The 13814-nt window shown below is 43.4% G+C and overlaps 1 protein-coding gene across 6 annotated transcripts in view; it reads left to right on the top strand.

The window, feature by feature from the left end:
• NOL4 (nucleolar protein 4) overlaps positions 1–13814 on the top strand; it is a 256013-nt gene that overhangs the window by 232487 nt on the left and 9712 nt on the right. For all 6 annotated transcript variants that reach the window (XM_073331285.2, XM_073331283.2, XM_073331284.2 and 3 more), the window contains one exon: positions 5656–5836. In XM_073331285.2, the coding sequence (XP_073187386.1) occupies positions 5656–5836 (181 nt within the window). The remainder of the gene's footprint in view (positions 1–5655; positions 5837–13814) is intronic.

Consider the following 13814-nt stretch of genomic DNA (forward strand, 5'->3'; position numbering starts at 1 on the left):
GCTTGACAAAGCCCTGGCTGGGATGATCTAATTGGGATTGGTCCTGCTTTGAGCAGGAGGGTGGACTAGATTACCTCCTGAGGTCTCTTCCAACCCTGATTGTCGATGATTCTGTGATCTCCTATCGAGCATGCATGGGGTGCACCGACACCATGGAGAACTTATAGGGACAAACATCTTGAAGAATCACAGTTACTGCACAGCGTGAGTAACCCCTTCTTTGAAAGTTTTAAAGACTTACTTGATTTACCTGAGAGACTGCGAAGAATCCAAAGGTTCAGCTTCCAATGGAAATTTTGTACAAGTTTCAGTCAGGTGTAAACTTTGTGGTTGAGTTATTAACCCCCGAACACAGGGAATGGAAATTTTTGTGAGACACGCCTTTCATAAAGAGGCATGAAAGCATTATACGACACTGAAAACAGACCATACAAATGCCAGACTACAGTGATAGTCCCATACCTTTCTGAGTATGTAGTGATTATGTACTCAGATACAGATCCTCAGTTTGCATAAGTCATAATAGTTCCACTGAAGTCAGTGGAACTAATGCTAACTTATACTAGTTGAGCATCAGGGAGGGGGGAGGAATAGCTCAGTGATTTGAACATTGGCCTGCTAAACCCAAGGTTATGAGTTCAATCCTTGAGGGGGCTATTTAGGGAACTGGGGCAAAAATTGGGGATTGGTCCTGCTTTGAGCAAGGTGTTGGACTAGATGACCTCCTGAGGTCCCTTCCAACCCTGATATTCTATGATTCTATGATCTGGCCTCAACTGTTCAAAAAAAATGTCATATTAAAGGAATATAAAAAATTAATACTTTAAATTTACCCCGGGCATAGGGTCCACACAAGGCCTATGCTTGAGTCCTATGTTGAACTTCACTCTATATGCATTGTATGCCTGTATTTATTCGATTCAGTTCTGTCAGGGGGCTAAATACATCTTTGTCTTGTTCAGTGGATAGTGATCCCAGAACAAACATTGTTAATGGGGCTTAATAAAGTGGGAACCAAAACTAAAGCCAAACAAAATCACATCTGTGCCCTTTTCAGAAATAAAATTTTCGTCACTGCTGATCACACTCAGTCAACAACTTTATTCAAATTAAAATAAAAGGAAAACTTTGCCCCCTATGATGTGCCACAGTATTATTCTGCTATCTGGGTTTCCAGATTTATTGTTCATAAAATTCAAACCCAGGAGAGTTAATCTGACATGATAAACCTAATATAAAGCATAGCATTCTGTTAGGACAGCGTATACTATAGACAGCTCTGTTCACCATGCCTATTATTGACGTGGCTTGACATGTCCCATTGGAAGTCCCTGTTTTCAGTTGCTTATAAGTTTTCCAAACTTTAATCTTTTGAGCTGAATGTCTCTGTGCCTGATTTTTTAATTTCACCCAAAATTATTCTGCTGTTTTCAAGAATCAGGCTAAGGAAAAATATATTGTTTTACCCATGTTAAAAAATTCTGGTGACTTTTCCTTTGAAAAGCTCTAGCACTTCCATGCTACAAATTTGGCAGGGGTGGCCTATCTGTCAGGGATGAGCTTTTTGCTCCCCCTAGGAAAATCTACTCAAATTTTGCCATGTTGGAAACCTTGGGGTTTGGGGTACAGGAGTGGGCTCCAGGCTTGGGCAGGGGATTGGGGTCTAGGAGGGGATGAGGGCTCTGGCTGGGGGTGTGGGCTGTGGGGTGGGGCCAGGGGATGAGGGGTTTGAGGTCCAGGAGAGGTCTCCGGGCTGGGGGGTGGGGATGAGGTGTTCAGAGTGTGGGAGGGGGCTCCGGGCTAGGGCAAAGGGCTAGGGTGTGGGAGGGGGTACAGGCTCTGGGCTGGGGGTGTGGGCTCGGGGGGGCAGAAATGAGGGTTTCAGGGTACAGGAGGGGGCTCTGGGCTGTGACAGAAGATTGGGGGGGTGAGGCCTCCAGCTGGGGGTGCAGGCTCTGGGATGGGGCCAGGGATGAAGGGTTTGGGGTGCAGGACGGGGCTCTGGGCTGGGGCTGAGGAGTTCGGAGTGTGGGAGTGGAGAGAGCTGGAGCAGGGGGTTGGGTGTGGGAGGAGGTTTGGGGTGCAGGCTCTGGGAGGTGCTTACCTCAGGCAGCTCCCGGGAAGTGGCAACATGTTCCTCTTGCTCGTAGGTGCAGAGATGGCCAGGGGCCTCTGTGCGCCGCACCTGTCTGCAGAGATGGCCAATGGGAGCTGCGGAGTTGGCGTTCGGGGCAGAGCCCGCACCGTGGGCAGGAGCAGCGCATGGAACCCCCTGAACCTAGGAGCCAGAGGGACATGCCGGCTGCTTCCGGGAGCCGCATGGAGCTGGCCGCTGCAGCCAACCGGACTTCTAGCGGCCCGGTCAGCTGTGCTGACCAGAGCCACCAGGGTCCCTTTTCGACTAGGTGTTCCAGTCGAAAACCGGAAGCCTGGCAACCCTACTTTATGTACTCACAAGTGATTGATGGAGATTATGTTTGACCCATATTGCTGTGCGTGTTTTTTTTTTGAAAGCTAGTCTTCAGCTGGCTGTATAAAGTGCAGTTTTTGTGTAATGTACATTTTACAGAAACATGTACATTTTTCAAATAATGTACTACTCTTTAATGTATACTTAATCAGTTCTGTGGTTAGATAATATATGTATGCCTACTGTTTTAGGAAAAATTTCTCCATCATTACACACTTAGACTCATAAGTAGAATGTATTTATTGTGATAAATGCCATGGTAATGATCTTACCAAGCATGTGTGTAGGCTCCTATTTTCTAAAACAAATAAGTAACGTATTTCTCAGAATGAATTGTGCCAAAAAGGTATTTATGCTCTTCTCTGATGTAACCCGTGTGTTCCAACAGCTCCTGGACAATGTGCTCAGGTCCTAAGTACTTGCTTTACGAAATGGAAGGAGAAACATTTTTAGAAGGATGTGATCTCATTTATTTTCAGAATGATGATGATTTTAGTCAAATGCTAGGTGAACAGGTGTCTAGCCATAAGTGGATCAGACTTGATATTAAAGGTACATTTATAAATAGTTTAGAAAGGGTTCATAAATGGTTTATAGGTTCTATAAGCATGTTACAGACAGGAGTAGCATGTTGTAAGAATTGACTATCCATTTATTAAAATATCTATTTTAACCATTTATTAACCCTTTGTAATCTAGTTATAAATGTGTCCTTAATATAAAGTGTGACCCATGTCAGCATTTTAATATGCTCGTCATGATTTTTGGGCGCATCACGAAAAACACAACCACAGTTGGCAATAGTTGACACTCTTGTTGGCAGTCTCAGTGAAGAAGCCGAAGATGGAATGCATATAAAGTTTGGAGCACCCTCAAAAATTAAGGAAACAATGCCAATCTTTATACCAGCTGAGACTCTGGCCAGTAAATCTACGTCAGTCTTTATGCACTACTTTGGCTTATGCTGTACTTGTTTTGTGAATAAAATAGTCTCCGGTTCTGTCAATCCACAATTTTTAAATACATTTTTAAACAATTAAAAGGAGCTGGTAGTGTCATGTAATTGTAGATTTCACTCATGCAAACAATGGCTCTAGAAGTGGCTTCAGTGCAGAATCTTAACTTAACTCAATTTTCTTGTTTCCCTTTACAGTATGTTCACCAGATCCCTAGTCAAAAAAAGAAAACTTCCTACTGTTTTCAAACCCATAAAAATGTTGGGTTTAGTCAAAGTGGACAGAAACACAAGCTTATTTTGGTATTGGTTTATATTTTTTAATTTTAATCTGTTCTGGAATTTTATTTTTTATTTTTTTTTGTTAAATAATGGGCCAAAAAACCTTTTTGTCTTGTAGGAAAATTGTATACAGCTCTATCTAGTCCTCTCTTTTTAAAAATATACATGCCTGTTTAAAAGGAAAAGATCAGTGCAAGTGTCGGCAAATTAGGATTACAAAATTTCAATATGTGTCAATGCAAGTGGTACTCTGACCACTGTTCCTTTCAGTTGTGCTCCCAATACTGTTGGGAAACAGTGAGCAAGCACAGGTTCTTGGAAAGTAGCATCCTTTTCTTTTCAAACACATTACTAGAGTTTTACCATTCAATGTCTTTTTTCATAATACTGAATATTCCTCAGTGAATAATATAAACAATTCCGCAATGTGGGTTACAGGCATCATTCCATACAGGCCTGTGTTGCAAAACCTGAAGCAAAGACTGCCAGTTGTTCTGTTGTACCTACCAAGAAAGTATTGATCAACTAGCATAGAACATCAAATATCTCAGACTTATGGCACTGTAGTTTGTTTCATTTCCAAATTTTAAAAGCAAAGACACTTGAAGGAAAGAAAAAATCTGTTGTAGAACATGGTATAAATATCTAGGTAGACAGAGAGAGTATTTTTTATCCAAAGTGCAATTGCAAAGACAAAGTAGGAGGAAGCTAATGCTTTTTAAAACAAGAGGGAGCCCTGTAAAAGAGGATTGAGAGCCTGATCTAACTCCCTTTGAAGTCAACCTTTTCATCAACTTTGCTGGGAACTGTATCAGGCCCTGAGCGAGTATGTGAATGGAAATATCATCTAGTTTTGGAAAAAGTCCTCATATCAAATCAGAAAATAAGGCAGCAGCTTTGGGAATTTTAGGGAATGGATGATGAATTAAGCTTTCTTGCCAAGCTAAAACTTTACTGCATAGCTTATTGAATATTTTCTCACAGGAAAAAAAATCCATTCTGCTTTATAACAGACAGCATGACCTTTGAAGATAAAAAGTAAATTACATTAAACTTTTGGCAAAAATACATTGCAGATTTTATCCTTTATTTGGATTCTTATATGTTATTGAAGAGAACTTATTGTGGAATTCAGTACAGCCAAGTATCTTAATAATGCAAATATATGCCTCAGTACAAATTAATGTCCCCAGTGCCCATTTTGGTTATTAATGCAATTCATTATCTGACTTCTCAGTATTCTGCTGCAACATACTTTAAAAGCTTCTCTCAATAATACAGTTTTTTCTCTTGAATAATCTTGGTTGTGTCTAACTCTTCAAACTCATTTGCAAAATAAACAAACAAAAGCTTCCAGCTCAGAAAAGTTTGGTCTCCTATGTCGTAATGCCACATCATTCCACAGATATGGAAAGCATGATTTCCTTCTCTTTTTCCCCCTTGCTATTTCCTGGTATCTTTGATGCTGATCGATCCATTTAGAGAACATGCCAATGCATTTTATGTTGGTTTGTCGTAACAAGAAAAAACTGATTTTCTGCACCAAGAGGGTTGCTTTAAATGCCAGAGAGTAATCATTTGCTTTCAGTTCCTTCCATTTTGTTTTGATTTAGAGTTAAGTTTTTCAGGAGATTGAAAGCTCTTCTGGGCAGGGTCTGTGTCTTCCTCTGTGTTTGGACAGCACCCAGCATGTTGTGATTTGCTAGCAAAATGCAAATAAATAAATTGTAGTGGCGGTTGTAAGAAATCTATGTTCATGGTTATTCTCCTGATTTCTTTTCTGTTGATAAACTGTCAGTTGAAAACATGTACATGCTTGTTTCTTGTTTATTACACTGTTGTGCAAATAACACTTCCAGAGCTTTAAATAACAATAAAACAGCCCCTCTCATTCAAGGTGAACTTTAACAAATATTTGAAACCTTACAATGAAACATTGTTTTGGCAGGATGAAGCTGCTCCAGCTGACAAACAATATAAACAAGAGCCAGCCCAGGTCACTTATTCAACATCCGCTGTTTCCAGCACACAGGAGGTGTTGTACATCAATGGAAATGGGACCTACAGTTACCATAGTTACAGAGGGTTAGGAAGTGGGCTGCTAAATCTCAGCGATGCTTCTAGCAGTGGTGAGTTTCCTTACCAATGTTTCTGTATGTGTGTTTGTGGATGCATTTACCCCCCACAATACTGAAAACTAATCTAAAGGGTGCTGTATCTCTAGGCTCATATCAGTTACATGACTAGGGGCCCAGACTTGCTAACTCCTGGGCATACTGCTTAGTACTGTGTGTAGTCCCCTTGTGGCTTAAATGGGGCTATTCACAACAGGACAAGATCAAGCCCTAAGTCCGTAACAAAGCTGAGTACAAATATTGGGTCAGATCCTCCACTGATGTAAATAGGCACAGCTTCATGAGGATCTGATTTATTGTTATGTCTATAGTTTGAAGTAAAGCAATTAGAGGTTGAAAAATACTATATTCTACCTTTCAAAACGTGTTTAATCCAACTCCTTTTCTGAATTCCTCTTACCAACAAGAACAATACACCATAGTTCAGAAACCAACACATGTAGTTGACAATCTGGCTAACTATTGGCCTGAGTCCCATCTGCTGACTTTAGGAAATTAGAGAGATGAAGTGGGTAAGGTAATATCTTTTATTGGATCCACTTCTGTTGCTGAGAGAGACATGCTTTTGAACCATACAGAGCTCTTCCTCAGATCTTTAGGAAAGGTAATTGAGCAGGAAGTCCCAGATGACTGGAAAAAGGCTAATGTAGTGCCCATCTTTAAAAATGGGAAGAAGGAGGATCCTGGGAACTACAGGCCAGTCAGCCTCACCTCAGTCCCTGGAAAAATCATGGAGCAGGTCCTCAAGGAATCAATTCTGAAGCACTTAGATGAGAGGAAAATGATCAGGAACAGTCAGCATGGATTCACCAAGGGCAAGTCATGCCTGACTAATCTAATTGCCTTCTATGATGAGATAACTGGCTCTGTGGATGAGGGGAAAGCACTGGACATGTTGTTCCTTGACTTTAGCAAAGCTTTTGACACGGTCTCCCACAGTATTCTTGCCAGCAAGTTAAAGAAGTATGGGCTGGATGAATGGACTGTTAGGTGGATAGAAAGTTGGCTAGATTGTCGGGCTCAACGGGTAGTGATCAATGGCTCCATGTCTTGTTGACAGCCAGTATCAAGTGGAGTGCCCCAAGGGTCGGTCCTTAGGCCGGTTTTGTTCAATATCTTCATTAATGATCTGGAGGATGGTGTGGATTGCACCCTCAGCAAGTTTGCAGATGACATTAAACTGGGAGGAGAGGTAGATACACTGGAGGGTAGGGATAGGATACAGAGGGACCTAGACAAATTGGAGGATTGGGCCAAAAGAAATCTGATGAGGTTCGACAAGTGCAGAGTCCTGCACTTAGGACGGAAGAATGCCATGCACTGCTACAGACTAGGGACCAAAGGGCTCGGCAGCAGTTCTGGAGAAAAGGACCTAGGGGTTACAGTGGACGAGAAGCTGGATATGAGTCAACAGTGTACCCTTGTTGCCAAAAAGGCCAATGGCATTTTGGGATGTATAAGTAGGGGCATTGCCAGCAGATCGAGGGACGTGATCGTTCCCCTCTATTCGACATTGGTGAGGCCTCATCTGGAGTACTGTGTCCAGTTTTGGGCCCCACACTACAAGAAGGATGTGGAAAAATTGGAAAGCATCCAGCAGCGGAGGGCAACAAAAATGATTAGGGGACTGGAACACCTGACTTATGAGGAGAGGCTGAGGGAACTGGGATTGTTTAGTCTGTGGAAGAGAAGAATGAGGGGGGGATTTGATAGCTGCTTTCAATTACCTGAAAAGGGGTTCCAAAGAGGATGAATCTAGACTGTTCTCAGTGGTAGCAGATGACAGAACAAGGAGTAATGGTCTCAAGTTGCAGTGGGGGAGGTTTAGGTTGGATATTAGGAAAAGCTTTTTCACGAGGAGGGTGCTGAAACACTGGAATGTGTTACCTAGGGAGGTGGTGGAATCTCTTTCCTTAGAAGTTTTTAAGGTCAGGCTTGACAAAGCTCTGGCTGGGATGATTATTTGGGGATTGGTCCTGCTTTGAGCAGGGGGTTGGACTAGATGACCTCCTGAGGTCCCTTCCAACCCTGATATTCTATGATTCTATGATAGGTTGTAGCAAGGCAGTTCTGGCGTTTTCTTGATTCCTTATTTTCCTTGATTGCAGTCAATCTGATTATAGGCATTTATTTGGGGTAAAAACTTCACTGACTGCATTAGTTGATGGTCTCTTCCTGGTAATGGAAGAAGATAGTGTGCCTGTGATGATTAGATCTGTCACCAACGTTTGATACAATTGACTATGAGAGTTTGTTGGCTTGTTTGTGGGCATTAATTGAGGTAGATGGGGCTGCTCTGGAGTAGTGCTGTTCTTTCTAAAAAAGCCCAAAGGGAAGTTGTGAGCAATAGTTCCTCTCCTCCAATTGCTCTTTTTTGCAGGGAGCTGCACTGCTCTCTTTTAGCGTGCGCATGAGTATATTGGGAAGGGTTAGTGTTTGCCCTCTCTGCAGAAGAATTTTTGCTTGTTGATTATTTCTTTTATTAAAGAAATCTTCATTTTGAGAAAGCATTTACTTCTGAATTCAATAATCCCCATCAGACATTTTTGCCTTGTTTACAGATGTTCTGACAGTGTAAAAACAAGCCCACACTTTAGTCAGGATGTGTATAGACACATACTGTCATCTGTATCTGCTACAAAATAAAGGCTTTTGCAAAAGCTGGATAAAAACTCATGGCTTGAATATCTATTTCTGGACATTTCCCTACAGTAATATAATTACTGTCTCCAATTAGCTCTCTTATCTAATAGTCAAATCGACATGTGTATTTTATATGACGTAGCTCATTTCATTATCGACATTTGTATTTTATATGACGTAATTAGTTTAATTTGGTTGCCTCCTGCCCTGTAAATTTCCTCCCTTCTCTGATCCCATCCGTCAAATCAAGGCATCCCCTGGCCCAATTACTCATGCCCCACTGCTCATTAGGGACCTGTCTATACCCTGCTGTGTGGTGCTTGCCTCCTCAGCCTGTGCTTCCACATGTCTAATGATAGAATCATAATTAGTTCCTTATACAAGTGTGTGTGGCGGGGGAGGGGGGTGGGGGGAGCCATGAAACTGCTCAGCATAAAAGGCAAGGATGGGCAAGGATGGGGCTGCAGCAGCTTGAACAAGAGGCACCTCGGTTTTAAATAGGGAATTGGGGAGGGCAGAACAGGAAAGAAATTAGGCAGAAAGTGACAAATTCTCTTTCCCCACTTCAAACCCACAGAGTAAATCAGTTCAACTTCTTTTACATGGAGTCTGCAATAAAGTGTATGGCTTCTCCCTCTCTTTGGAAGCTTTCTGGGTTGGCAGAGACCCTGAAGCCCCTGTATGAGTCAGGCTGTCACGAAGAAGCAGAGAGCGGTATAGAAAGCAAGAAGCCTCCAAGCAGATTGCCCTTGGCTGTTTTACGTCCCTAAAGTCCACATGGATGAAAGGGGAACTGCAATTTTAGGAGATTAAACCCTCCAGACTTTTAGGGGACACATTTCCCTACCATGCAACTGAATAGAAAAATTCTGCAGACTGACTGTACTCACTTGAAGTAGGTATAGATGTAATATACTCACATGTTAAAACCCATTTACACTGCCAGAACAGTATAAAGGGACCTTAGTGTAAGGGACAATCTGTATTTACTTCCCTACATGGCAACAACCCTAAAATGGGAGCATGAGGCCCTATCGTCATTGCAATAAACAATACTATTGTTATAGGTAGCACAGGTAGCAATGACCATAGTTAAGGTTTCCCCACACTTTTCATAAACACAAACCCTGTTTTCAGTTGTTCGCCAAACATAAACTGTCTGAGCAGAAATTTTCCATGTGAAGTGACCGCCTCAGGCTGAATTTTGTGGGGAAGTTTCAGCTAAAACAGTGCGCCCATTTCTGAGGAAAAGATCGGGGGGAAAGACATTGTTTTTCCCCGATTAAAAAAAATCTCAAGCTGTTTCAATGAGAAGCTCTAGCACCTCCATGCTTTGGAGCAGGGGCTTGAAGTTTGGCAAGCTGGGGAGTATCATCCTGGTGTCAGGAATGTGCCTCTTGCCATCCCCATGAAAATGAACCCAGATTTGGCCAGGTTCTGAGCTTCTGAAAAATTTCAGTTCATGCATGCTCGGGAGAGGTTGTTAGAGTTTGGCAGCTAAATTCTCCAAAAATTCTGTCTGCACTGAGCATGCTCCATCCTCCTCAGATTCTGACTTGCCAATTGGACTGGGCATGCGCCGTCCCCACAGTGTGACTGAGCATGCGCCCGACCAAGGCTATAGGGCAGGGGTGGGCAAACTTTTTGGCCTGAGGGCTGCATCGGGTTTCTGAAATTGTATGGAGGACAGGTTAGGGGAGGCTGTGTCTCCCCAAGCAGCCAGGCATGGCCCGGCCCCTGACTCCTATCCGACCCCCCCACTTCTCGCCCCCTGATGGCCCCCCCGGGACTCCTGCCCCATCCACCGCCCCCCCCCGCTCTTGGTCCCCAGACCCCCGCCCCTAACTACCCCCCACCGCCCCATCCATCCCCCTCCTCTCCTTCCTGACTGCCTCCTGGGACTCCTGCCCCATCCAACCACCCCTTCTCCCTAACCGCCCCCTGCCCCTAACTGCCCACAACCCCATTCAACCCCCCTCTCCTTCCTGACTGCCCCCCCCGGGGACTGCTGCGCTATCCACCCCGCTTGCTCCCTGTCCACCCCCCACCACCCCATCCAACCCCTCCTCTCCTTCCTGACTGCCCCCCGGACCCCTGCCCCCATTCAACCCCCATTCCCCACCCTCTGACTGCCCCAACCCCTATCCATGCCACAAACTCCCCCTGCCCTCTATCCAATGCCCCTTACTGCACTGCCTGGAGCACGAGTGGCTGGCAGCACCACTGCTCCAGGACAGGCAGCCACGCCGCGCAGCACAGAGCACTGGGTCGGGCTGGGCTCTGCAGCCCCACCGCCCAGAGCGTTGCGCCGCACAGCGGCATGGCTGTGGGGGAGTGGGGACAACCTCCTGGGCCAGGAGCTCAGGGGCCGGGCAGGATGGTCCCGTGAGCCATAGTTTGCCCACCTCTGCTGTAGGGGCTGAGCAGGACTTTCCATGTATTTGCTTCTCCTGGCTGGTGGGATCTGTTGTGTTGCCAGGCACAGGAACTGAAAGCAGGAAGACAGTCTTTCCTGTGCTTTCAAATGCTCCCCCTGTTGGCATCCAGACAGTGAGGAGGGAAAGGAGGAAGTAGCCTGACTTAGATGTGTGAGATAAGGATTGGGAGGTGTGGAGGGAAAGGGAAGAAATGCAGGGTTGTGGGACAGGGGCAAGAGCTTGGACAAGTATTATTAGCCCCATTTTACAAAAGAGAAAAATAAGGTTCAGAGAAGTTAAGTGACTTGGCGAGGTCTATAGCAGAGCTGGGAGTCTCCTGACTTCCTATATTATCGACAGACTTCCATCTTATGATCATCCTTCCTTCCTCTTACTGAGAGCAATGGAAACAGTTTTTCAATGTGCTTATTCTTTTCTACTTTGTGTGGACCCCAGCATCCTTATGTATGGTGATTCAGGCTGGCATGCTCAAAATTAAGCTGACCCCCATGTTTGGAATCGGGAAAAAATTTCTCTGACAAGGTATATCGGAAGGTACATTATTTTGCACCTTTATCGGCATAGTAGAGCAGGGGTCATCTGTTAGGATGAGGTAGGTGTATTCCACATGATGATTTCCTGTGATGGTAGGGGCAGACACTGGTGGACCTCAGTCATCATCTCCATCTCCAAGCAAGTGTCTTGTGGTTGTCACTTGAAGATGCTTGATGGTGAATTGTTACAGACATCTTTCTGTTCTAACTTTTTTTGTCAAGCTACAAAGCTGTGTTTCCTTTAACTGAATTAGCTGAATGTTCTGTTTCCCATGCAGCTGAGGGCGTGGAAAGGAAGAGAAATGGAGAAAAAAGACTTAGTCCAATTCATTAGTGTCTGTTACCCTGGCCTAAGAAATGTCCCAGCACTGAGAATTATTGCTTCTCACATATCTGCCCTCTTTTGGGAGAGAGGAAGAGGAGAAATATGGTAGATGCAAAATAAAATAATCATACTTCTAATCAGAATAAATAATGCTCACTTGGAAAAAAATAACATAAATAGAAAACAACTATCAAAGTCTAATTTTAGTGGACCGCGATATGAAACGATCTGAATGCATGTTAAGCAGTTGCAGTGGCACTCGAAGAAAAATATCTGAATAAAAATTACACAGTAAAAAGACTCTGCATAATAGATTTCAAGGTATGGGCAGTGGCCCTACATCTGGGGAACGTGTCTTTTGCATCGTGATAGATGAAAAAAGTTGGTTAATTGTCCTGGGGTAAAGTAATTTGACATCTTAACACGTGCTTAATCAAATGTCAGTCTTTTTGAATGAGATATTGCTCTTATAATTATTGCCTACAATAATAACGACCAATTTGAGAGTCTACGTTAAATATATTAGAGCGTTATTTTCTTTCAGCAGGCTATTAACTATCAAAATGATCGTTACCCACTGGTAGCGTGCAATTCTGAAGAGATTATTGCTTAGACAACTCACATATGGTGTTGCCACGCATGAACCATCAGTGTTTATATCACCATTGGTCATATCATACATCTGACCCTGGAATTTTAAATAATTAACCTTGTCTGTGAGTAGTATATGAAGCAATAATTAGTTCACTTTTAGATCTTGCAGTTTACAGTAAAGTCATTTGTCCAGCAGTGTATTTAATATCAGATTTATTCAGCAGCTAATCTGATAAATGATTGTTTAGTACATGAAGAGAGGATTCCTAGGGTTTTATATTTTGAATTATTTAGTTAAACTAGAACCATTAAGCTTTGCAAAAGAAATGAGGTGAATGTAATTGGAGTGACTCCCTAAATTTAAAGTTAAAATGTAAATCCATCAGTCTCACTGTGGCCCTCAGAAAGATCTCTCTGAGCACCTTGTCTAATTCACTGCTTAAGAAGCTGTGCTATGGTGAAAATGATAGGTAACAGTCTTGATTTATAAAAGTGTGTACTAAGCAATAAAAATAAATAAAAAATACAGACCCCATCTTCAGGTGTCCAGTACATGCTTAATCTTTGTTTGCACACTGCCACAGACCAAAGTGACTGTGCAAACTGATCATCCTTGCATATCAAGACTGGAATACTCTGTGACAGGCCAGGGTATTCCAAAAGGTGCAGGCCTGGTATACTCCAGGGGAAATTTAAATGGAAAGGTTCATTGCAAAAAATGCAGTTTATTGTTTCCTTTAATGAAAGGGAGTGCATTTCCTGCTGCTGGGCACAGTGCCAGGTTAATAGGGAACATAGGTTTATTAAGAAATGAATTCCCACATAAGGAAAGGGGAAAATAGTATAAGAAACTCTCTTTAAGCTGCCCAGTTTTCCCCAGATGTAATCATTTGTACTGGTGGCTTCAGGAGATAAAGGTCCATGAAAGCAGTCCATTAACTAGTTATTTAAAAGACCTACTCATGTGTGCACGTAGAACTAAACAATGGATTTGCTAAGCAGGGGACTACAACTCCCATCAGTCCACTCGACACTGGCCAGTCAAGGGGAAAGGCCCTGAATCAGGAAGTGGCCAGGCTCTTTTGCATTGCAACCCAGGAGCTGCAGAGAAGCTGGGTGCAGAGAGCAATCCCCAGGAATGGTTGCAGAGCTGTGATTCTTTCATTGTTTAGCCACAGTGAAGTAACACTGGGCCCGAGAAAGTAAGTGTGACAATGACACTGTAGCCTGCTGGTTCGAGCCCTCACTGGGGAAGTGGGAGATCCAGTCTCCCTGCGCCAATGCATTTTTAATGTATTTATCCGCCGTGGAACAGCTTCAACGGGACAAATTGAGGAAGCCTCAGATGAGCCTATTTTATAGCCCAGTAGTTATAGGTACTGCTCAGTACTGGAGTACACCCAGGATTAGAGTCACAAAAGGACTCAGATGCCAATTGT

This window comes from Lepidochelys kempii, chromosome 2 (genome assembly GCF_965140285.1).
Source record: "Lepidochelys kempii isolate rLepKem1 chromosome 2, rLepKem1.hap1, whole genome shotgun sequence".
NCBI lineage: Eukaryota > Metazoa > Chordata > Testudines > Cheloniidae > Lepidochelys > Lepidochelys kempii.